Below are 24174 nucleotides of genomic sequence, written 5' to 3'. Positions count from 1 at the left end.
CAGAGTAGCCAGAAAGATCTTTGGCAGCCCTGCAGTCCTCAGTGGTGTGACACCTGCCAGTGCTCCCACTGAAAGGAGTGAAGTGGGAATTTCTTACTGTGGCTCACAGTGCCCTGCAGGGTCTGTCCCCTGGCCTGGAATCTTCATTCTTCTTTATTCGCTCACCAGTACTAAGCCCGATGAGCCGCCTTTTTAGCCTATCAGCATGCCAAGCACCTTTAGTCTAGAGAGCCCTAGCGCTGGCTCTGCCTCACACTCAGATTGCTCTTCCCAAAGGCCTCCCATAGAACGATCAGGAAAGGCCACTCCGAGGAAGGACGTCTGAGTCTAGAGTGGGCTTTCTTGAACAGCCAAACCAAAACAGCTTCCACCATGCATACATGCAGGCACTACATTATCACTTTTCTCCCCTCACCCCCCTCCCCTCCCCCTCTCCCCTCCCCTCCCCTCCTCTCTTCCCTTTTCTTTTTACTTTTCTTTCTTTTTTTTTTTTTTTGAGACAGCCTCACTCTGTTGCCCAGGCTGAAGTGCAGTGGCGTGATCTTGGCTCGCTGTACCTCCACCCTCCAGGTTCAAGGGTTTCTCGTGCCTCCAACTCCTGAGTAGCTGGGATTACAGGTGCTCACCACCATGCCTGGCTGATTTTTGTATTTTTAGTAGAGACGAGGTTTCACCATGTTGGCCAGGCTGGTCTCGAACACCTGATCTCAAGTGATCCACCTGCCCCTGCCTTCCAAAGTGCTGGAATTAGACGCATGAACCACCACACCTGGCCCATTTCTAACCCTTTTATGTGGAGTTTATCCTTAGGTTTTTATGTTTATCAATGATCCCCCTCCACAATATTCCTTCAGTGCAGGGCTTGTTGTGCCAAAATGGTGCCTGGTACATAGAAGATGCAAAATGTATATTGTTTGACTGACATATGAACATATTATAACATTATTATTATTTTAGAGACAGGGTCTTGCTCTGTCGCCCAGTCTGGAGTGCAGTGGTGGGATTATAGCTCACTGCAGCATTGAACTCCTGGGCTCAAGGAATCTTCCAGCCTCAGTCTCCCAACACACTAGGACTACAACTGTGCCCCACCACGCCCAGCTAACTTTTAAAAAAGTTTTATTTGTAGAGACAGTCTCGCTGTGTTGCCCAGGTTGGTCTCGAATTCCTGGGCTCAAGTGATCCTCCTGCCTGGTATCCTAAGTAGCTGGGATTATAGGCGTGAGCCACTCTACCCAGACTGTAATATTAGATTGTAGGGCCCAGGTGTTACTCAGTGGTAGACAGGACTGAGTTTACAGCTTAGAGGTGAAAGAAGCATGACTGAGTGGGGATTGGAGGAATGAAGACATATTTAAGAACCTTTTTGCCTAGGTTGGTGGAAGTGCTAAAGAGAGAAAAATCTGAGCTTTCCGTTTTGGATATAATCAGTCAGAGATGCTCTTGGTTACCTCATTTTCACTGGCCATCACTACTAAAGCTCTGTAAGAAATAAGAATTGTAGATGATAATATCAATAAAACTTATTTTCCCAACTTGGGTTACACTTCAGGGTACAACAAGTGAAACACATGTTAAGCATGCTTTAAACAGACTTTACACATGCGTTAAACATGCTTTCACTTGTACTCTGAAGTGTGTTTCATCCTTGGAAATGGGCATTTTAGTGCCTGTGGAATTGAAAATAATAGGAAGAAGAAAAATAATAGGAAGAAGACTCCTTTAGTGCTCCTCATTTTTAAAATATAGCAATCTTTATTATCATGGAGTTCCATGCACTTGAAATCATATTTGATACCTACAGTCTGAAGTTTGGACTACTAAAACACTCTCTACTCCCCCTCCTGGGGGTATTCCAGGAACGAGGTCATCATTTTTCCAACTAATCTTTGCCTCAGAGTATGTTCTTATCAGGAAGTAAAAGGAGTGGGGAGCATCGTCTGTGTGAGCTGCCCCACCAGGAAGACCCTAGATTAACAAACATTCTTTAAGTAAGCATCTTTAATCCTTCATGGACACCTGAAAAACGAATAACCATCCTTTTGGATGAAGTGAGTATTATATCCTTTAAAATAGCTATGTCTGATTTTCTTATACACATATTTGAATAAATGTTAACTATTATGTAGAAGTTTTATTTTAATTTATTTTTTGTGACAAGGTCTTGCCTTGTTGCCCAGGTTGGATTGCAGTGGCATGATCATTGCTCTCTTAGGATCTTTGTTCCTCAGGCCTCCCTGGTCTTAACACTAGATGAGTCTCCCACATCTCATCTGGGAAATGCTTTGTCATTCTTCGGTTGTTTTGCCAGGATCCTGCCTAAAGTGAGGAATCCAGAAGCGAGAGGTCCCTGGACTTGCAAATGGTGGAAGTGTTTCCTTCCTCCTCTAAATGGTGGACTCCACCAGGGCAGCCTGGGACTGTGCTTGGCTGGGCTTGTTTGTGAAAGGACATGTTAGTTCATTGTGCTGTTGGTCAGTTAACGTCGCCAGGCTTTTTGCCTGCTGATACTCTTGTCACTGTACTACTTTTCTTTTATTATTATGTGGTCTCCTTGGTGTGTGAAAATAATGAGGAACTTCAGATTCATTCCTAGAATTTTTTAACTTTGATGTTGTTTTAACATTCCCAGGATATCAAGATCATTTTGAGTAATTATTTTTTTAAAAAATGCATACAGTCTGGCTGTCCACACGCTTGTAAGGGTATAGTCTGTCTGCATTTGAGAGTATTGAAATATTGAACATGATAGGGTCTGAGGCAGAGCTCTGTGCCTGCAAGCAGACATCCTTCTCAAGGCACAGAGTGACTGACCAACAAACGCATTTCAGTCCCCCGTAGCCAGTAACTACCTTCTTCACTCAGGCTGCTCCCTCTTTCCACCAAAGAGTTTGTGGGAGACTGTTAGATACCTTACGGAAATACAGTGGCACTGCGGCCATGACCTTCCTCTGTGTCACCAGTTGAGTAAGCCTGAGGCAGAATGGATGTTGACGGTGGCTGGACTGCCCTGCACACAGACTGGCGTGGCTGTGGCTCTGTGTGAGGTGTCCAGTGCTGGACTTAGCAGCACCTCAAAGAAATAGGCAAGTGCCCAGAACCTTGCTCTCTATGCAGCACCTTAAAGAAACACACAAGAACCCGGAATCTTCTCTCTGCAGCATCTTAAAGAAACATGCTAGTACCCGGAACCTTCCTCTCTATGTAGCACCTTAGAGAAACACACACAAGTACCTGGAACCTTCCTTTCTATGCAACACCTTACAGAAATAGACAAGAACAACCCAGAAGCTTCCTCTCTATGCAGCATCTTAAAGAAATCCGCAAGTACCCAGAACCTTCCTCTCGATGCAGCAGCTTAAAGAAATACAGAAGTCCCTGGAACCTTCCTCACTATTTTGAGCCTCGTGTTTTATCTTTATTTGCTAGTGCCTATTAGTGCACCAGTTTCAATGGTCTATGACCATTAAATGATTGTAGAATAAGCAGTATCAGATATTTAAATGTTTAGATAACATCAAGATAAAATCCAGAAAAATACATGTTCAATCATATGTCTAAAAAGAATCTGGATCAGTACTACAGTATAGGAAGGGGAAATATTGATACTAATATTGCATAAAGACTTAGGACAGATAGTCAAAATCCTTTAAGGGTTATAACATGAAACAACACAGAAACGAAACACCACAAATTGTTTGGGGATTGATGTGGAAACCAAGCGGGTCATGTTTAATAACACACTTTCTCAAACTGTTTCTCTCTCCCATTTCCCATCTGTCATGAAAGGTACTGAAACAGGTTTTTATTTTATTATTTGAGACTAGGGCTTGCCCTGTTGCTCAGGCTGGAGTGCAATGGTGCTGTCACGGCTCATTTAAAATTTAAAATTTTAAATTTTAATTTAAAATTAAAATTTAAAAAAATTTTTTTAAATTGAGACAGGTCTCAAATTCCTGGCCTCAAGTAATCTTCCTGCCTTAGTTTCTCACATATCTCTTTATTCCAGTTTAGTTTGGAGACTTAAAACTTCTCTGAAGCAGTTGTAATAATACAGAAACTCACACTATCCCCTCTAAACTAAACCCCAGCCCCCAACCTGGGCTCTCTTTGATATTATTAGATGCCACTTAGATTACTGTACTTGGTCTGGATTTATTACTACTAGAAATGCAGTGACCATTTGGAATTGTTTCAGAGAATAACATCAAAAATGATTTATGAGGAAGGATTAAAGGAGTTATTTATAGCTTCACCAAACATAAGAAAGCTGACTATATAAGCATTCAGGGGATACCAGCACCAGGGAGGGAAGGATTCTTAGGGATAGTTTTGCTAAAGCAGTGGAGGCTCCTAGGACCATAGAAATGAAATTAACTGAGAGAATGGTGACAGCTGACAGTAGGAGAATGGCTTATAGATAGCAAAGTGCTTTTTTTTTCCTTTTTGAGACAGGCTCTTGTTCTGTCACCCAGGCTAGAGTGCAATGGTGCTATCACGGCTCACTGTGGCCTCAACCTCCTGAGCTCAAGGGAGCCTCCCATCTCAGCCTGGCTCTCTTAAAAGAAAAAAAAAAGGTGGAGGGGATTTCTGTTACTTAAAAGCAGGATGTTAGACTGGGCACACTGGCTCACGCCTGTTCTCTCAGCACTTTGGGAGGCCAAGCCAGGCAGATCACTTTGAGTTCCAAAGTTTGAGACCAGCCTGGGCAACATAATAAGAACCCTGTCTCTACTGAAAAAAAAGAAAAACCTGGGTGTGGTGGCACATGTTTGTGTTAAATAAAAATAAAATAAAAACAGGAAGTTTATGAGACTATAAAATAGTCCAGGTAAGGACTGAAGGACAGAATGGGTCCTCTTTCTACCAGTCATTCCTTGTATTTTGTTAAGTGGGAAAGAGGTACAAGCTGTGTAATGAAGGAATGATTATTTTCAAAAAATACTTTCAATTAGAATGTCCTTGACATTTTCAGACAGGAATGTTCAGTTGCCTCCCTCACGCAAAGATATACAGACCCATAACCGCAGCAAAGCTCTCATGAAAACCTGGTGGCTTATTAACCTGTCCTTTGGAGTCAGCAGGTTGTCAGGTGAAGATGTTATTATTTTCCTGCTACTTTAATACTGTTTATCAAATGGATTTAAAGAAGGTCCTAGATCTTTTTTTGTAAGACAAAAGTCAACAGTTTATTCAGAAGGTTTAAAAACAAAGATATTCTTAAAATTTACAAGATCTTTTGGTTTGAACATATTCATAAGGACTTACATTTCTCATTTTTATGGAGATTTGTTTTTGTTTGTAATCAATTTCTGTCTGAGTTCCAGAAATGCAAAAATACTGTGCTGAAAGAGGTGGCAGCTGACAAAATTGCTGTCTTTGACCTTCTGATGCAAGTTTAGTAACTAATCTGGAAAATAATGAACTGCAATTAATGAAATCTGTACTCATATTCAAGTGTGTTTCTCAGACAGCACATAAAATAATTGAAGGAACTTCCTGCTCTCTAATTAGTTAGATTGAATTAATTTGGCATAATAGCTTTTTTTTTTTCATGTATCTCAAAGTTTGTGTTCAGATGAAGCTATTTTTGTACTTCAAAGTTAGGAACTCCAAATGGCATCTTTGATGAATCTGGAGAATTAAAGGGTTAATGGTCAGATTTAATTTCCACTATCAAAAGCACAGTCACCTTGCCGGTCTGTCTTGATTTATGTGTCTGTCCCTTTGGCTCAGGGCTGCCTTATCAACAGCAGGGATATTTTTCTCCTATTTCAACATAGCCTCACGTGCGGTAGGTAGATAAAGGCTTGTGTAGATAGAGCAGCCCTCTGCCTGTCTCTGATGCTAATTGAAAAGATGCCTGCGTCATTATCCATCTTTCATTACTGTGATTCTTCCACATATGAAACAGAGAGAAACAAGCAGAAATACCAATTCCTGCCTTGTACACAAGGATGCAGTTTTGGGCTAGACATACCTCCTTGATGAAATGAATTATATAAACCTGTATCTTTGTGTCTCAAGTAAAGTTTCCACATTCTAACAAAATGAAGAAAACACATCTAGACCTTGTTTTCCTTCAACCTTCAGGTTATTTTAAAAATAACATATATGAACATTTTCTCTGTAGTTTAATCTTTTTTTCTTTTCCTGAGATGTAGTCTCGCTGTCAGCAGGCTGGAGGGCAGTGGCATGATCTCTGCCTCCCGGGTTCAAGTGATTCTCCTGCCTCAGCCTCCCAAGTAGCTGGGACTACAGGCATGCACCAAAATGCCCAGCTAATTTTTGTATTTTTAGTAGAGATGGGTTTCACCTTGTTGGCCAGGATGGTCTATATCTCCTGACCTTGAGATCTGCCTGCCTTGGCCTCCCAAAGTGCTGGGATTATAGGCATGAGCCACATTGCCCAACCAATACCATGCATCTGAAGCAGATATAGATAAGGTGTGCTGTATTTCACCTGTTCTAGAGTTAACAAAGAATTTTTTAAAAATTCCAGGCAACTGATTTCTGGTCAGTTGAGTGAGGAATTTTTAGGCACTCCTGTCATTGTTTTAAGACTCATCATTCTTTTGGTTTTCCAAAATCACAGCAGTTTGCTGTGTAGCCTCATCCCCTGCACTTCTAAGTGATATAGTGGACTTACTTAGAGAGGTCAGGGTTGTCTTCACAATCAGGTTTAGTGGCTGATCTGAAAAATAATGAAATAAAACTAAAATTCACTTCAGCAAGTAAGAGGATTTCTGAGGCAGTAAAGAAGTCCATGGAAGAGATGCATCTGCCAGCCGTTTTTTAGGAGTGGGCTTCATTTGATTCCCTAGACCAAGGGTTGCCATACTTTATTTTCTAAAGGGCCAGACTGTAAATATTTTAGGATTTGCAGGCCATGTGGTCTGTGTCAAAACAAGTCATAGAAAGCACTAAACAAATGAGTCTGGCTGTGTTTCAGTAAAGCTTGATAACCTAACGTTTGAATTTTACAGTTTTTATGTTATGAAGTGTTCTTTTGGTTTGTTTCAATCATTAGACATGTAAAAGCCATTTCTTAGTTCATAGGGCATAGTAAGCTGGTGACAGGCTGGATGAAGACTCTTTGTTGGTGGTGGTGGTGTTTGAGATGGGCTTGCTCTGTCACCCAGGCTGGCGTGCAGTGGTAGGATCATGGCTCATTGCAGCTTTGACCTCCTGAGCTCAAGTGATCCTCCCATCTCAGCCTCCCAAGTAGCTGAGAGTACAGGTGCACACCACCATGACTGGCTAATTTTAAAACTTTAATTTTGTAGAGGTGGGGTCTCCCTATGTCACCCAGGTTGGTCTTGAACTGCTGTGCTCAAGCAGTCCTCCTGCCTCAGCCTCCCAAAGTGCTGGGATTATATGTGTAAGCCACCCTGCCCAACAACACCCTATTTTTAAGGTTTTGAGATTAGCAAACATTCTTCAAGTAAGCATCTTTAATCCTTCGTGGACACTTGAAATACTAGTAACCATCATTTGGATGAAGTGAGTGTTCTTCTATCTTTTAAAAGACATATGTATAATTTTCTTATATAAATACTTGAAAACGTTTTAACTATTATTATGTAGAAGCTTTTTTTTTTTTTTAATTTATTTTTTGTGAGAAGGTCTTGCTCTGTTGCCCAGGCTGGAGTGCAGTGGCATGATCATAGCTCACTGCAGCCTTGAACTCCTGGGCTCAAGTGATCTTCCTGCCTCAGCCTCTTGAGTAGCTGAGATCACAGGAGTGTGCCACCTTGCCTGGCTAATTAAGAAAAATCCCCCTTTTTTTTTTTTGTAAAGATGGGGCCTTGGTATTGCCCAGGCTGTTATGTAGAAGTTTTAAAAATAAACTGGCTAGATACTAAAAATCAGAAGCTATATCTCTTCTTGTAACTCTAGGAATACTATTATTTAAAATTTTATTTATATAATACTTAGAATAAGTGAGACTATAACACATATCTCATGTGTCACAGACTACATGGATGGTGTTAGTCACTTTTATCCAGAGATAAAATAATTTACTTGTTAGGAAAAATAGGCCTTTTAATTGTTTTGTGTAACTAAAATGAAATAGGAATATTAATATCAGACCCTGAGTGCCTAGTTTGGATGAGCACAGGGACTGTGCTTTTGCTCACACTGTGTCCCCAGCACCTGCCACCGTCTTTAGAGTGTAGCGGGTACCTGGTACATATTTGCAAATGAGTAAATTCATGAAATCTTAGGTTCTTTGTCTGAAAGAAAATGGAGTTCGTGTTGTATCCTCAAATGACTTTGGAACTGATTCAGTTAATTAGAAACTTGTGATTTCTAGATCAGATGAAATTATTGACTGTTTAAAAATGTACTTTTAGTAAGCCAACTTAGAAATACCTCTGAAGACCAGATACAAAATTCCAATGAAGGACTTCACAAACGTGCCGAGAGCTATTATACCTGGCACCACACCAGGAATTTTAATGCGGTCCTCAACAGGACTGAGTTAGACCAGCACCATGCAATAGATACATAATGCGAGCCATGTGTGTAACTTAACGATTTTCTAGTAGCCACATTTAAGAAAGCAAAAAGAATACAGATCAGATTCATTTTAATAATGTTTGGTTAACCCAGTGTATTGAAGATACTGTCATGTCAACCATAGTTTAAACAAACGATTGAGATATTCTCATCCTTCTTTCTGTACAAAGTCCTTGAAATCAGGTGTGTATTTTACATTTCTAGCACATTGCAATTCAGACGCTAAAGTTCCATCGGAAATACTTGATCTGCATTTAGAATTCATAAAATTTATGGTTGAAAAAGCAGACCCAAATGATGAGGCTGTTCTAAACATACTTTAAAGCGCCTCAGTGTTGAAGTTTGCACTTTATCAATTAAAGTGACGTCCTGAGTCCCATTAGCCACATTCTCAGTGCTGGGTCCCCACCCGTGGCCGGTGGCTGCCCTGTTGGGGAAAAGGAGGTGGAGAGGGTATGCCTGTCTCAGGTTACAGAGCCTTGGGAATAGCAGAGCTGAACTTTCTATTCAGAAAGCAAGGTTACATGCACAGATGTGACTTTAAGAGATTTCCGCTGACAGCAATTAAGAATAAAAGTGATTGCATTTGTGGAATGAATGAATCAGTAGAGCGTTTGCAGGAGGGATGGGTTGAGCTGCAGAAACACACTGTGCAGGACCCGCCGGTGTTTCCCTGTCTGCGGCTGTGGGAAGTCCTGGCAGCTGCAGCTCGGAGAGCGACCTGGTCACTTTGGTTTTCCGGAAAGCTCCCACTGGCTGCAGTTTGGGAAGTGGATTTGAAGAGAATGGAGCTGGAAGACACTACTGAGTGTGGGTAGAACCGTCAGCGGGGATTGTCACGTGGATCAGAAACCTGCAGTTGCCTTCCCATGTTGAGTCCTTCGAGATGCTGCTTGGAGGGGCACTTGGCAGGCAGGGTCACCATGGCTCTGGTGGGGATCAGCACCAGCCTGCCTCCCCGCTGACGCCGCTTAGAGAATCCATGTGAATGGGATCACCCCCGTGCAGACAGATGTGCAAGCCCAGAGGTGATGAGGTTTTTACACAGAAGTTAGAATGCCAAGCCACGCATTTAAAATAACTGCGGTTGCCAGATGGACAAAAATGCTGGTGCCGTTATGGCTCTCACATTCTATCCAGATCAGCCTGTCAGGGTCTGGAGCCTCCAGGCGCACAGGGTGGCTGCGTGTCCAGGTCACTGAAGGCCTCATGTGCCGCAGGCTGGAGCACAGGCTCCGGGCCAGTGCTGGACACGTTCTCCCTGCCCGCCCCCCCAGGACTCTTCATTTTCCTCTATTCCAGGCCCCTGGTCAGGACAACCTTAAAAAGATGTTTCTGTCAATCAGGTTATTGCTGAGGCTTAATGTTTGCGTTGTACATGTCTTTTTTTTTTTTTTTTTTTTGAGATTGGGTGTCACTCTGTCGCCCAGGGTGGAGTGCAGTGGCATGATAATGGCTCACTGCAGCCTCAACCTCCTGGGCTCAAGCAATTCTCAGCTCCCGAATAGCTAGGACTATAGGTGTGCACGCCACGCCCAGCTAATTTAACTTTTGTAGAGATGGAGTTTCTCCACATTTTCCAGGCTGATGCTGAACTCCTTCCTGGGCTCAAGTGATTCTCTTGCCTCAGCCTCCCAAAGTGGCGAGAGCCACTGTACACAGTGTCTGATTTGTATCCACGTGTGTTACTTTTATCAGAACGGTTTTGCAGATTAGCAGGCATTTTGGAGGGTAGAGGCCCCACCTCTGCTGCCTTTTGTTTCTTCAGTTTTTCACTCTTCAGCAGCAGGAAAATGAAAGGTTGTAACAAAAAATAAATCTTACGTATCTTGTATATTCCACTGAAAAGTAATTTTCTATACTTGGATTTAAATCATTGGTTAGTGTTTAAAACAAGACAGAGGGTTGTATTAGTATAGGCACCATTAAAAAATGACATTTAAGAATTTCTGAAATTCAGGGTAAGGGGTGATTTTTAGTCATGAAAGGTTTATTTTCAAACAAGAAAAAATACATCAGAAAATGCAATGTTGGGAAAGTTCTACAGTGATTATTTTTTTCCTTCAACTGAGACCTTTTTTCTGCTTTACTTCCCCTGATGCCCACATTTCAGACTGTCTGTTCTTTCCTGGGTAACTGTACAATTTAGTCTTCTTTGTGTCACTTGCTAAGTAATTTGTGCATTTGTTTGTTCATTGAGCAAACACTGAGATACTGTTTTACGTAAGGAAATACCGGGATGAATGAGATGTGGTCTGTCCCCTTCCAAGAGCCTGAAGTTTAGAGAAGCCCCTTTAGAGCCACATAAGCAGATGAAGAAACAGTGTGGGGTAACACTCTAGGTGCTGTCACGTGTGAGTGTCTGCAGATGACACAGTGAAATCAGTGGGCACTGCTCCTGGCAGTTTCAGAAGAATTAGATCAGGGTTGAGCAGAGACTTAGAAATGAATCGGTATTCACCAGGTGGAACACGATTCCCTAACGGAAGGAGGGGCGTGAGGAAGGGTATGGAAAAGCCATGCATTGAAGGAATTCTGAGTGGACTAGGGGAGCAAGCAAGACAAGGTGTGTCCCCTTGGAGATATCGTGTGTCACGTCAGGGAGTTATTTTATTCTTCTAGCTTTCGTTCTAAGTTATGAAATGCTGACCTGATCTCCCATGTGTTCGTGTAGAATGTGAAAGCCAGAGTTAAAAGTAGTGCAATATTATTAGAGCAGTGACGGGCACCTTTTCCCTGAAATATTTCTAAACTGTTCTGTGGCCTGTAAGCTGTTCATCTGTTCAGTTTTACCAGCGCCCAGTGGACAGCATGATTGCAGGTTCAGCTGGCACTAGAGAACTAAATCCTTTTCCATCCCTATCACTCACTCGTGTGGCAACATGAATACGTTTAACCATTAGGTAAATGTTCTCTGAGCCTCAGTTTCTATAGTGTGAAATGTAGATAATTATATTCAGTTGCCTCACGGGACTTCTCCTTAATATTTATAGCTGCAAAAAACTTTGCAGTCAGTTTTATTAGTAGTTGCCAGATGTGTCATAAGGATTAATGAACTTAAGATGTGAAATGTTTTGAGCCCCTGAAATAGGAGGTGACTGCCTGCACAGGTGAGATGCAGAAGAGCAGGAAAGTGAAACAGACACACTTGGAAATTGCAGCTATTACGTGTGAAGGATGATGACACAGGACCTGAGTATTCGTGGTCGATATATTTGGCATCCTTAAAAAGGTTGCTGAACTCATACCCAAGGCCTGTGCCAAAAGCCCCACTCATGTGGTATTCACACCCATTCTATTTATGACCCCTTCCTTCTCTGAATTCTCTTTTTTTTGAAATGGAGTTTCACTATTGTCGCCCAGGCTAGAGTGGTGCAGTGGTGCAATCTTGGCTCGCTGCAACCTCCACCTCCTGGGTTCAACCGATTCTCCTGCCTCAGCCTCCAGAGTAGCTGGAATTACAGGCACCTGCCACCATGCACAGCTAATTTTTTTTTTTTTTTTTTGTATTTTTAGTAGTTACAAGGTTTCACCATGTTGGCCAGGCTGGTCTTGACCTCCTGACCTCAGGTGATCCTCCTGCCTTGGCCTCCCAAACTGCTGGGATTACAGGTGTGAGCCACCACCCCGGGTCTCCTCTGTGCTTTTGAGCTTCCACTCCAGTGTCATATTCCTGGATTTTAGTGACTTGCTCACATATTCCCCACCAATCAGGTTGCTCATCTGCTGAGAGCAGAGCCCCTGGTGCCATACCCCCATGCTGTAGGACCTGATGCAGTCTCTGTTGAGCTGAATTTTTATACGTGGAGAGTAAGAACCAGGGTGGCAGTCAGTCCGGTCCGTAAATCCATTTCAGCAAATATTTAATAAGCATCCATCTACCGGGTTTTTCCAGTCACACTGGGTTTTGAAGGAAAGTGTAACTTGTTTGCATGGTCTGTTTCAGAGGGCAGGAATCATGTGATTTTAGAAGAGGTTTTGTGCTGGGCAGTTACCATCCCATCCTTGGGGTTTTTACGTTTTTAGGCTTTAAGGGGAATAAACTTGACCTTAGTAGAAACAGTGGACTCTCAGTCCTGTCCACTGTAGGTAAGATGTAGCTGAAGAATGCAAGTATTTTGGAATTTCTGAAGTGTTTTTTCTGCTTATGTCATGAAATATACCCTGGAACACCTTCCCATTTGTGGAAACGTTAAATACTGTGGGGAGAAAAATGAAGATAGCCCCTGCAGCGAGGACTGCCTGGCAACGCGGGACTCACGCGTGAGCCTCGCTTTCTTCTCTGGGAGGTGGCGGTAGGTGGCGCCACGGGGAGCAGCGGTGGGGACAGAAGGAGCTGAGTGCTGCAAGGGGCGCAGAGGGGACACTGTTCTGCTCAGGAATTGAGGTGGAGGCCGGAGGTCTTATCCTTCAGGCCATGTCATGTGCAGCGGCCTCACTGCCACCAGGGGACCCTCCCTTACTGGGTCCCATTGGCTGCTCACTTAGTCTTGACCGCACCCTGGTGCTGGCTGTCCCTGGCCTCAGACCACCCCAGGACCTCCCCAGTGTTTGCAGGGTAAAGTACACATTCCTTTTGTGCATTTCCTTAGTCCTTCCACCTTTTATTTTTTCTTTGACACAAGGGCTTGCTTTGTTGCCCAGGCAGAAATATGGTGGTGTGATCACAGCTCACTGCAGCCTCCCACTCCTGGGCTTAAGTAATCCTCCTGCCTCTGCCTGCTGAGTAGCTGGGACTGCAGGTGTGTGCCACCACATCTGGCTCCCATCCCGCCAGGTCTTGAAGCCTGATCGTTGCACTTTCTCCTGAGTACTCTCTCCACTGTGCCTTTTCTGAAATCCTGCCAGTGCCCCCTACCTTCCACAGAGTAAATTCCCTCTTAAACTTTTCTCCCAGAAGCAGCCCCAAGGCACTGGTGGTCACAGCAGTGCCCTTCGGTGAAGTGAGGCTAGTCCATGCTTGTAAACGTGGTAAGCGCCCTGCTGAGCGGGCTGGCTTCTTCCGGGGCTCTTCTCCCTGTGGTGGAGTCCAGGCTCCCCAGTAGAAGGGAGAAGGCCAGGGCAGCCCTGCCATGTGCCTGCTGCTTGTCCACAAGGCTGACTCTGTGGAGGCCTCAGGTGCCCAGCGCCAGGACAGCTGAGGCTGGGAGAAGGCAGGCAGGATGGGTGGAGTCCACGGCACTGGGCAGTTTAAGTTCAGTAACTGAGCAGCGACCAGCTGTGCCCTGTGGACCCACAAGGAAGAAGCCCGACCCTCGGCTATCCTGGCAGAACAGGACCCTCATGAGAGCCCTGCGCGTGAGGCCAGGCCCGATTACTACATTTGGGGGGTGGGAGGATGGAGGCGGGTGTGGCGTGTTCCCAGCTTCTTCCCGGGATGAAAGTGTCTGCTTAGCTGCTTCTGTGTCCCACAGCCGCCGGACGCTCCACAGCAACAGGACGCTTTGGCTCCTTCTCTCCCCAGGCCTTCCCTTCTCCTGGCTCCGATGCTTCTTTGCTCTCTCTCTTTAATGCTGCCTGGCCCAGTGTCCACAAGTAATCAGGTTCTTTCTTGAGGCTCTTCCCTCCTCACCCCTGCTCTGTTGCTGGAGTTGTGTTACTGATGTGCCTCTTTGGACTTTAAATCTTCCTCTGGTCAGGTTGTGTCCTCGCTCGGTCAGAATCTCTGGTCTTCAGCTGCCGTCTTGCTTTGCTGGGGACTCGGTGGGGACCCCTTCCTCTCTGAGGAGGGTTAGTTTCTGATGCCCAGGGCCTGCTGCAGACCTGCGCCTGCCGCCTTGGGCTCTGGGTTTGTGCTCCAGCCAGCCTGGCCTCCCTCCTCCCTGCGTGTGACTACATGCCTTCGTCTCCCCGAGTCAGACCCTGGTGTGGCTTTCTCCTACTGCTGGACGTCTTTCTAGATTTTTCCTGTCTCATAATGCTTGTCTGCACAGGCCCAGCACTCATTTGTCATGTGCATATGTGATTGGAGGGAGGGAGCATCACACACATCAGTGCACCACTGTGTTGGTGATCTTGGCATGAGGCCTGTTGCCCTGGCTCGGGGAGGATCCCCTTGCTGGTCCCTTGTTCCTTGGAGGGTGTGGAGCCCCGCACTTGCAACCGGATGGGCCGGTTCCCCTTGGGCAGGTCCTGGCCCTCCAGCCCATGCAGCGTAAGCCTCTCCACTACCTCTGTTCTGTCCTTCAACCCCTGACCTGCGCACTTGCCTCCCCAGCCCGTGCCCCGCATCATGGTGCAGTTGGCCGGCCCAGACGTCGGGGTGACCATGATGGAGGAGGTGAGTCAGTCAGGCCGTGGGTGGCCGCCCCTCCTACAGTGGGTGGTCCTGATGCTGAAACTGTTGAGTCCACACCCGTAGTTTTTGATGTTGGTGTTCCTGTTTTGGTAACTAGCTATAATATAGGTCACGATCTTCTCCCTCTCTATTTTCCTTGTTAGGCTTTTCTGTGTTCAACTTGTTAATCATATGATTGCTAAACTTTTAGGTGCTTGACTGCTAATATAGTCTGCTGCCTTAATAGCCCACAGCTAGGCAGAGGAGATTGCTATAAACAGAACCATCTCCTTCTTCTAAATGTTTGCTTAATTCTCAGTTTTACATTTCATTCCGATTCATGATATCGGTGTGAAAAGATGACGCTAAGCTGGGAGAAAATTGTCTCTTATGATCCCCCACAGATCAACAGCACTCCTCATCTGATGAATAGCGAATCTGTTTTCTCCCCCTGCGCTTTCATTCTCTTAGAAAATGCTGTGTCTTCTTAGGAAAATTTTCTTTATTAAAAGAACAGAAACAGAGGCACAATAATGTGAAAAATATTCAGACCTCCATGAACATCCTTCTGTCTGAATTACCCTTTTACTCCAGTGCACGCTGGGCGTTCACGAATTTGCTGTGGACGAGATTGGGGTGTCCCTTTCCTGGGAGTGGTGTTGGTCACTTTGCTGAGGCAGGTTGAGTGCCCCTGGGCAGCGGGATGATCAGAGCAGGCCCCTTTCAGGTGAAGGCGGCAGCTTCTGGAGTTCATCATAGTGTTTTCCAAGCTTTTGCCGAAGTCTCCAGAAATGGCTCCTTCATTGGTAAGGGTAGAATCCAGAGATGGCACCTGGGTTTCAACCCACAAGTCACCTCCAGTCGAGGGGGGACGCGGCATGGAGTGCCATAACTGGCGGGCCTCCCAGGCTGCGGCCACTTGGCGCTTCCCGCTGTCCCGCGCCCTCCTTGGTTGACACTGCAGCTCTGCCCCCAGTTCCTTCCTTTTCGCTTAGCAGGGACTTGGATCAGGGCTTTTCCTCCGGAGGCCTGCAGCACAATAATGCCACAATCCTTCCTGCCCATCCAAGCCAGTGACTTAGGTGGAAGCCAATGGGATTATACCTGCAAATCTGAGTCATGCGGCTGGCCTCCTCCTGGGACAGCCTGGCCTGGCCCTTAGCGCCAGATGCGGAAGTGACAGTGGCTGGCCTCACCTGGTGCGGGGGCAGGTAACAGAAGCCATTTCAGGACCCTGGTTACTGTTCAGATTTCCAGCTCTCATGGTTTTGTGTTTTCTTCCCTGCGTGGCCAGTGATAATAAAACTAAAATAGAGGAGAATAAATAAAATGTGTGCAGCATGCAAAGGAAAAGTGATTGAAGGATTGCCTAATCTTTTAGAGTATTTATGCTAGTGACAGTTACTGATATATTGAATTGAGTAACTTTTGCAGCCCAGAGATTCATCACAAAAATGGGCTGTTAATCTCAAGAGGTGCCGTGAATTTCATACCCTGAGAGTGTGGCTTGTGGGGAAAAGAGGGCCCCTGGAAACAGGAATAGAAATGACAGTTCCTGGGAAAAGGCATGATTTACCAAGCTGCTGAGGTAAGCCAAGTAACAGTAAGAGACTTATAGATCTCTGCCGCTTCCCCGTTCAAATAAATCCTGTATTTCAAATGGAAAATGACCATTCCTGTAATATAAATAATTTTTCCGTAAATACCGGAAAACATATTTCTTCTGGATAGCAGCCCTCTACACCCCGCCAGTCTCCTTCCCTGTTCCTGTCTTCTCCTTTTCTCCCGTCATTGTGAATAGAAATAGGATCCAGCAGCTGCTTCACAGGGCTTTAGTTACAGACGAAAGAACACCCCAGAAACAGCAGAATTTGGGCAAGCGGTGGCTCTTATCCCCCATGAGATTCGGGCGGTGTGTGTGTTTATGTGTGTCCTCTGCCTGGGTCACTCAGAGTGACTGACGTGGAGAGAGCAGCCGGCCTCTCTTGGTGGCTTCTCCCTGGGGACTAGTTTCTGGCCTGTCTCCAGGGTCTGAGGTCCCCCAACCCCTGACATGGGACCTGCTTTCCATAGCAGCCGGAACAGCAGACTCAGAGAGAAAGGGCCATGGCCCAAGGGACCTTCCTCCCCCTCCTCATCCTCCCCAATCCCCCCCATCCACTGCCTTGTCCCCCCCATTCCCCCCTCATCCATCACCTCGTCCCCTCATTCCCCCCTCATCCGCCACCTCGTCCCCCCATTCCCCCCTCATCCGCCACCTCGTCCCCCCATTCCCCCCCTCATCCGCCACCTCATCCCCTCCATTCCACCCTCATCTGCCACCTCATCCCCCCCATTCCCCCCTCATCTGCCACCTCATCCCCCCATTCCACCCTCATCCGCCACCTCATCCCCCCATTCCCCCCTCATCCGCCACCTCGTCCTCCCATTCCCCCCCTCATCCACCACCTTGTCCCCCCATTCCCCCCTCATCCGCCACCTCGTCCCCCCATTCCCCCCTCATCTGCCACCTCATCCCCCCATTCCCCCCCTCATCCGTCACCTTGTCCCCCCATTCCCCCCTCATCCGCCACCTTGTCCCCCCATTCCCCCCTCATCCATCGCCTCGTCCCCATTCCCCCCTCATCCGCCACCTCATCCCCCCATTGCCCCCTCATCTCCACCTTGTCCCCCCATTTCCCCCTCATCCGCCACCTCATCCCCCATTCCCCCCTCATCCGCCACCTCGTCCCCCTATTCCCCCCTCATCCACCACCTCATCGCCCCCCGTTCCCCCCTCATCCATCACCTCATCCCCCTGCCTCCTTGCCCTGGATGCCCAGCCAGGCCACAGGCCCGTGGCTCTTGTTGGTGCCTGCGCAGGCCAGGCTATGCTGAGCGTGTTCTGGTCCTCCGATGAGATCATTGTTTAGGTTTTGCAGGAGAAAAAAGTGCTTTTCTGGCTTCTTTAGTGACTCAGCCTCTTCTAGAGGTCGGGGGTGGTCAGGAGCTTTGTCTCCATGGGAGGAAAGCTAACTAGCCCTAGCAAGGTTTGGGTGCGCACCTACTGTGTGCCACTCTCTGTGGCAAGGGGCTTTGGTCCTTGTAGCACGCTGGCCCTGCATGGCAGGCCCTGGACTCTGTTTTGTATGAAAGGTCAAGAGTTGATGAGGCAGGGGCTATGGTTGTGGCTAGCGCTTTTGAGCCCAGGCACCCAGCACGGGGCCTGTGAGGTGCATGGTCACCCCTACACCTTTGTCACTTGTGAAATGAGGGCCTGGCAGACCTAAGCTGCAGAACCAATGTGGGAACCAGGCCTGGCCGGTCCGAGCCATGCTCTTTATTTATCTTGTGGAGATGGGGTCTCACTGTGTGGCCCAGGCTGTTCTTGGACCCCTGGGCTCAAGCCATCTTCTGCCTTGCCCTCTGTAAGCGCTGGGATTTCAGGCTGAGCCCCTGCCCCTGGCTGGCTCTCTTCACAGTCAGCTGCTGGTGTGGATGGTGTTGGGAAGTTCTCTGCTCTCAGCCTCTGCTTCCCTCTGTCCCGCTGCAGGCTCAGCCGGAGACGGGTCCTGTCGTGCTGGTGCAGACGACGGGGGCCCTGGCCTTGAAGATCGGCGAAAAGCCCGCCAAAGTGCCTTCCCCGCCACCTGTCCCCGTGATCACAGCGGCCACCCCGGCCCCGGAAGCGCAGGACGGGCCTCCCAGCCCCCTGAGCGAGGCCTCCAGCGGGTACTTCTCCCACAGCGTCTCCACCGCGACCCTGTCGGACGCGCTGGGCCCCGGCCTGGACGCTGCAGCCCCGTCCGGCCCTGTGCCCCCCGCCCCTGAGGCTGAGCCCGAGACGCCCATCCGCCGTCCCCCGCCGCCCACGGCCGCCCCCGCCGAGGAGTCCCCCGGCCCCCAGCAGCTCGCGAGCCCCGGCCAGGAGCGCCCCGACCTGGAGGCCCCAGGGCCCGGCTCCCCATTCCGCGTCCGGAGGGTGCGGGCCTCGGAGCTGCGCTCCTTCTCGCGCATGCTGGGCGGGGACCTCGGCTGCTCCCCAGGGGCTGAGGGGGATGGGCCAGCTACAGGCACTGGGGGACAGGCCCCGGCCTCCGATTCCGAGGAAGCCGATGGGGTTCCGGAGTGGCTCCGAGAGGGCGAGTTTGTCACCGTGGGCGCTCACAAAACGGGCGTAGTGAGATATGTGGGTCCCATCGACTTCCAGGAGGGCACGTGGGTCGGCGTGGAGCTGGACCTGCCTTCAGGTGGGTGCTGGCCTCCGGGCTCTAGGGTGGTGCTGGGGGTGAGGGGAAGCAGGAGCGTGGCCAGCCTGGGAGGACACAGGGTCCAGGCAGGAGAGAGGCCGGGTGGAGCAGCTGGGCCTGCGGGGCAAGGCAGGGGGCAGGGCTGGTCCCTGGAGGCGGCATGGAAGATTCCAGATGAATTTGGCTACAAAGATCCTGCACCCATCCACGCATGGCTGTGGCTGTCCTGGTCCCTTTGGTCGGGTTCCCTGACTCCCCGGCACTCCCTGGGCTCTGCTTTCTTACTCACTTTAAGCATCTGCATGTTGCTGTTCAAGGAAGCTCTTCCTCACCCCATCCTGACACATCTCGCTGGCATCTGACTCGCCATCATTCAGCATTTTTGCCAGTTTCCATTTCACAGACGCAGCAGAACAACCATTCTGCCGCCACCCAGCCCAGGCCTGGGTCCAGATGGAGAAGGGTGTGTTCCCCCGAGGGTGGCCAGCTCTGCCTTGGTGGTTGGCCTGCACCTGCGCTCCTGCAAGGCACTCCCAGGGCCTGTCACCTCCTGCCTGAGGCTGTGGACTGGGGCTGGGCGTCCTTGGTCACCACTGCTCGCTGTCCTGGGAGGTGGTCACCTCGTGCGCTGGCCACATTTACTTAGCCAGTCCCTGTGAGATGATGGCCACTGTCTGAGTGCTGGCTGTGTAGGGCTGTGCCAGGGGATGGCATGGGGGGTGGCATTGTGGGCACATGGCCTCTGCAGAGGCAAGGGAGGTGTGGGGGTGTCTGCGGCTGGCCTGCCCTGCATTTCACACTCTCTTTCCCCTGCAGGTAAGAATGACGGCTCCATCGGTGGGAAGCAGTACTTCAGGTGTAACCCTGGCTACGGGCTGCTGGTCAGGCCCAGCCGGGTCCGCAGGGCCACAGGCCCCTTGCGGCGACGCAGCGCAGGGCTCCGACTGGGCACCCCTGAGGCCCGCCGGAGCGCCACCTTCTCGGGCTCTGCCACCAACCTGGCCTCGCTGACAGCCGCCCTGGCCAAGGCCGACAGGAGCCCCAAGAACCCTGAGAACCGGAAATCCTGGGCCAGCTGAGCCGCCATCTCAGGCGAACTCTTCTTGGGGTGCTAGGCCCCTCTGAGTCTGCCAGCAACAGCCTGGGGAACCGGGAGCCCTGTGGCCCCTTCCCTGGAGGCAGGGCAGTGAATGCTTTTTGCACGACACAGGGCTGGTGACCTCCCTGGGCCTCTGGAAGTTTTGTTTCTTCTCTACCTGGGGAAAGAGGAGGCCTCAGCTGTGCCTCCTCAGGTGGAAGGTTCTGGGTGTCTGCAGGGGCTGGGGGATGTGGGGACCGAGGCCCTGGGTGGCGCAGCGCCCAGCCATCTCACTGTGTGCCTGTGCCTGGGGCCTTATGTTGCTCTGTCATTGTCATTCTGGTGGCCCCGCTAATGTCTTAACGTAAACCAGAATTCTAACCAGTGCCTTTCCTCCACCCACCCAGGATGTCCCAGCTCACTCAAGCTCCCCAGCCTCCCACCCTGGTCCCAGGTTCTCTAGAGGGCCTTGGGCTCTGGCACATGGCCCTGGTGCCCCAGGTGGGGCCGAGGGCCTGAGCCCCTTCCTACTCCTCTTTGGCCAGGGTTTCTTCGCAGTTTCTTGGTGGGTGTCTTGGTGTCTTTACACCTGCAGAGTCCCTTACGTTTGCCGTTTATTCGCTTCACAGAAAACTTGGAATGTATTTATTTATATTTATTTTTTCAAAATCCGTAATCATTTGCGAGCCGCAATCGTCATCTGCCTGCGCGTGGGGGCCCAGGGCCTGCCTTGCACGTCGTGGCCTCTCTGGCCGTTGCAGAGCTGCTAGGCTCCTGCCCAGGTGGAGGGTCCTGGGGACGGCGGAGGATGCAGCCCCCTCCTCATGCCCCTCTATTAGGGATCCACAGTGGCCTTACTCTTAACTTGGATAAAAGCAAAAACCTGGGAGAATGGTGCTGTGCTTCCGTAGTTGGTGACAAAGGAAGAGGCATCACTACTTCATTGGTGCACTTTTGGTTTCTAGGAAGGTTCTGGGGTCATTTTAACTCCGTGGCAACTCCCAGGCCCTGACAGTGTGGGGCTGGGCCCGTCCATGCGGGGGGTGCACCTGGTTTGTCCTCAGACCCTTGCAGCAGCCACGTCCCCAGGCCATCATGCATGGGGTGGGCGGGACAGTCCGGTGGCCTCCGTTTCCTTGCTGGGGCATTTCTGCTCCCGGAGCCTCTGATGCCAGTTTTGCGGGGTGGGGATCAGCGTCTCTGTGTGGAAGGCAGGGGGAGCTGGTTGAGGGCATGGCAGAGGTAATAGCCTGACAGCCCCAGGCCACCAATCTAGGGACAGGACCCTGGGTCAGGGTTCACACAGCCACTCTTGGCAGCTGGTTTCTAGTTCTCACATTTGGACAATTCCTAGAAAGCGCTGTGGAAGGCTCTGGTTCTCTAGGGGCAGGAAGCCTCCAGCGGAGTAGTCTCTATGGTAGGCCCGTCCCAGGCCTGGCTTCGAGGACAAGTGTCCTTCCCTCCCCAATGACTGTGAGGGACGCAAGGGCTGAGGCTGGGCTGGCAGAGGGCGCAGCCCCTAGGGGGAGGCACTCATTCTCGGCCTCCCTGTCCTCAGCCAGTGTTTCGGGGAACCCTGTGGTGCCTGTCCCTGGATAAGCACTGTCACCTCTGCCTCGCTTTTTACTAGGCCTGCTTCCCAGCACGGCGGCTTGCTTTTTAAAACCTGTTTCACTGAGACGTTTGTTCTTGGGTCCCCCAGTGTCACTGTGGCCTAGGTGAGAGGGGAGCGCCTGGGCCCTGTGGTGGGGACGCTCAGGGAAAAGCGGCAGGTGGACGGGCAGTGTGTGAACTGGCGCTTCATGGTGGCTAAGCCCATCCGCCCAGCAGCGGCGTTTCAGGGAAGTCCTGGGGGAAACAAGTATCCTGACTTGAGCAGATGGACTTGGGCCCAGGCCCTGTTCACTCTTCCTTCTCGGTGCAGACTAATGTCAGCTTGTGGCTGGGAAAGACGGACATGCAGCGACGTGGTCCTAAGGCAGTGAGCCCCGCTGACCCAGGGCTGGCGCTTGGCAGGCAGGAGGTGCGGTCTCGAGGGTGGCGGGTCAGGGCAGCCGGCTCCGGCTTCTGTCTTTTCTTCTTGCCTCCCTGACCAGCAGACTTAACTCCCAGGAATGCCCGCTCGCCTGCCCACTTTAGGGCTCCCAACGCGTTCCTGGAAGGCCCAGGAGTGGCACCTTAGTGTGGGTTGGCCCACAGATGCCACCCAAGGCTGGTAAGAGCAGTAACTGTACACGCAGTGCTGTCAGAGATGGGGATGGGGGATCCTTCCAGGGGCCCTGCTTCTCATCGTGTGCCCAGAACACCCTGGCCCTGCCCTGCCACTTCCCTCGGGCCCTTATGAGGGACTGTGGCTCCAGGGTGAAGGCTCATTTCTGCCCCATGCACTGCATCCAGCAGCAGAGGGCATAGGGGACAGGTGTATGACTGGGGTCCCCAGTGCCCAAGCCTGACCAGAGGGAGTGGGAGGGCGGAGGTGGGGAGGGGAAGGCGTTTCTGGGCCAAACAAGGCGGTCCTTGTGTGTTCAACAAGTGAACAGAGCCGGGGATGTGACTGCTGGAGCCTGAGAGGTCCCCGCAATATTTCCCAGCATTTTATCCTCTTGCCTTCAAAGTTCCCTGTATGTAAAACAGGAAGTCCTGGGTGTGTGTTTGTGGCAGTGCAGTGCTCATGACACAGGATTCTTGGTGCGGTTCAGCTCCCCCCAGGGACTCCCCAGAAGATGGTGCCTTGGTGCTGGGCCTGTCTTGTGCCTGAGCCCCAGGACAGGAGTCACCCTGTGCTTACTGCCCAAGATACTGACCCACTGAACCCAAAAGCCTTTTTCTCTCCGTGAAGTCCGTGGTGCCTTCCTGGTGGGCTGCTGACACTAAGGGTGTTGGGGGGTCTTGGAACAGCTTCTGTATGTGTGGGTTCGTGTAAATGTGAGGAGTCCACATATAAAGAAGTGACGTTCATTTTGGGATTATATTGATTTGGTATACATTAAATGGGAGTTTAATCCAAAGACTGTAATGACTTTTAGAGGCTCTAATGATTTGTATTGTGTAATGAACTAAACCACCTATAATTTTATCCCGTATATGCCTTTCCATCAAATGACCAACAGCTTCTCAATAAAACCAGATGATTTCTCACCTGCATCATGTCTGAGACCCGTCTTGTTGCTTCTCCTTCCCCGACCCTGACATGGGGTTCAGGGTCCCTGGCAGGCCTCCCATCGCTGTTCTCAGCGAAGGTGGTGGTGGGGCTTTTCCAAACTGAGACTGGGAGGAGGAAGACCGGGGAACAGCAGCAGACTGTGCTGGCCTCTGGCCCATGGACTCCAGAGGCTGAGCTGTTCATGATTTGGACTAAAGAGCCCAGGTGGGCCCCTGCTTCCGAGTCATCTTTCCTTGTTTGGACTTCAGCCCCTTACAGAAGCCAGGAACCGTAGGAACTTTCTGGAGCCCTTTGACCCCAGGTAAGTGGTGCTATTGGGCAACCTGGTAGGGACTGTCCCTGGCTCTCAGGCCTAACTCCACTGTCCATTGTAACCTTCGTAATAGTTCCTACACTGGGTCTCCCTTCTCCCCTCAAACTGTGGTGAGAGGACTTCTTTCCCCTCTGCAGAGGTGGGCAGCCTCTGCGAGGGTCTATAACAAGATGTTTTGGGAAGCGGGGATCATGGTTGTGGGCAGTGGGGCTGCATCCAGCCACCCACCCAGCTGTGCCCAGCGTGGGCCTGGAATGGTACTGAGGATGCTGGGTCCAGCTTTCGAGCCAGACAAGGTGACCTGGCTCCCTTCCATTCGCCAGTGGATTCCCACTCAGCCACAGGGCTGCAGGGGCACGGGGATGTGGGAGATGTCTGGGCTGCGCGGTGTGCCTGAAGGGTCGGGTGGGCTGTCTCACCAGTGCCAGTGATTCGGGCAGCCAGTGCACATTCTGTGTAAAGCTGTTTTCTTTCTGTGCCAGTGAATCACTCGGCCCTTGGATACGAAATACAGTTGGAAGTGGAGGCCTCAGCCACTCCGAGGGCTGACCAGAGGTATCCATCTGCCGGCATGGCCGGGCAGGGTTGGTT

General features: G+C 49.8%; 1 protein-coding gene across 2 annotated transcripts in view; it reads left to right on the top strand.

Moving 5' to 3' along the window:
* The window catches only part of KIF13B (kinesin family member 13B), a 194428-nt gene extending 172530 nt beyond the window's left edge, over nt 1-21898 (top strand). Inside the window, exons 38-40 of one of the 2 annotated variants that reach the window (XM_064368766.1) lie at nt 14741-14803; nt 18333-19029; nt 19846-21898. In XM_064368766.1, the coding sequence (XP_064224836.1) occupies nt 14741-14803; nt 18333-19029; nt 19846-20108 (1023 nt within the window). In that variant the 3' untranslated portion in view covers nt 20109-21898. The remainder of the gene's footprint in view (nt 1-14740; nt 14804-18332; nt 19030-19845) is intronic. The other variant, XM_021665164.2, reaches the window with a different exon arrangement.
* The last annotated feature ends 2276 nt before the right edge of the window (nt 21899-24174 follow it).

This window comes from Aotus nancymaae, unplaced genomic scaffold (assembly GCF_030222135.1).
Source record: "Aotus nancymaae isolate 86718 unplaced genomic scaffold, 86718_ANA_hifiasm-v0.15.2.pri h1tg000079l, whole genome shotgun sequence".
Classification (NCBI taxonomy): domain Eukaryota; kingdom Metazoa; phylum Chordata; class Mammalia; order Primates; family Aotidae; genus Aotus; species Aotus nancymaae.
The sequence above is the reverse complement of the archived record's forward strand: the minus strand, read 5'-3'. Positions and strand labels throughout refer to the sequence as shown.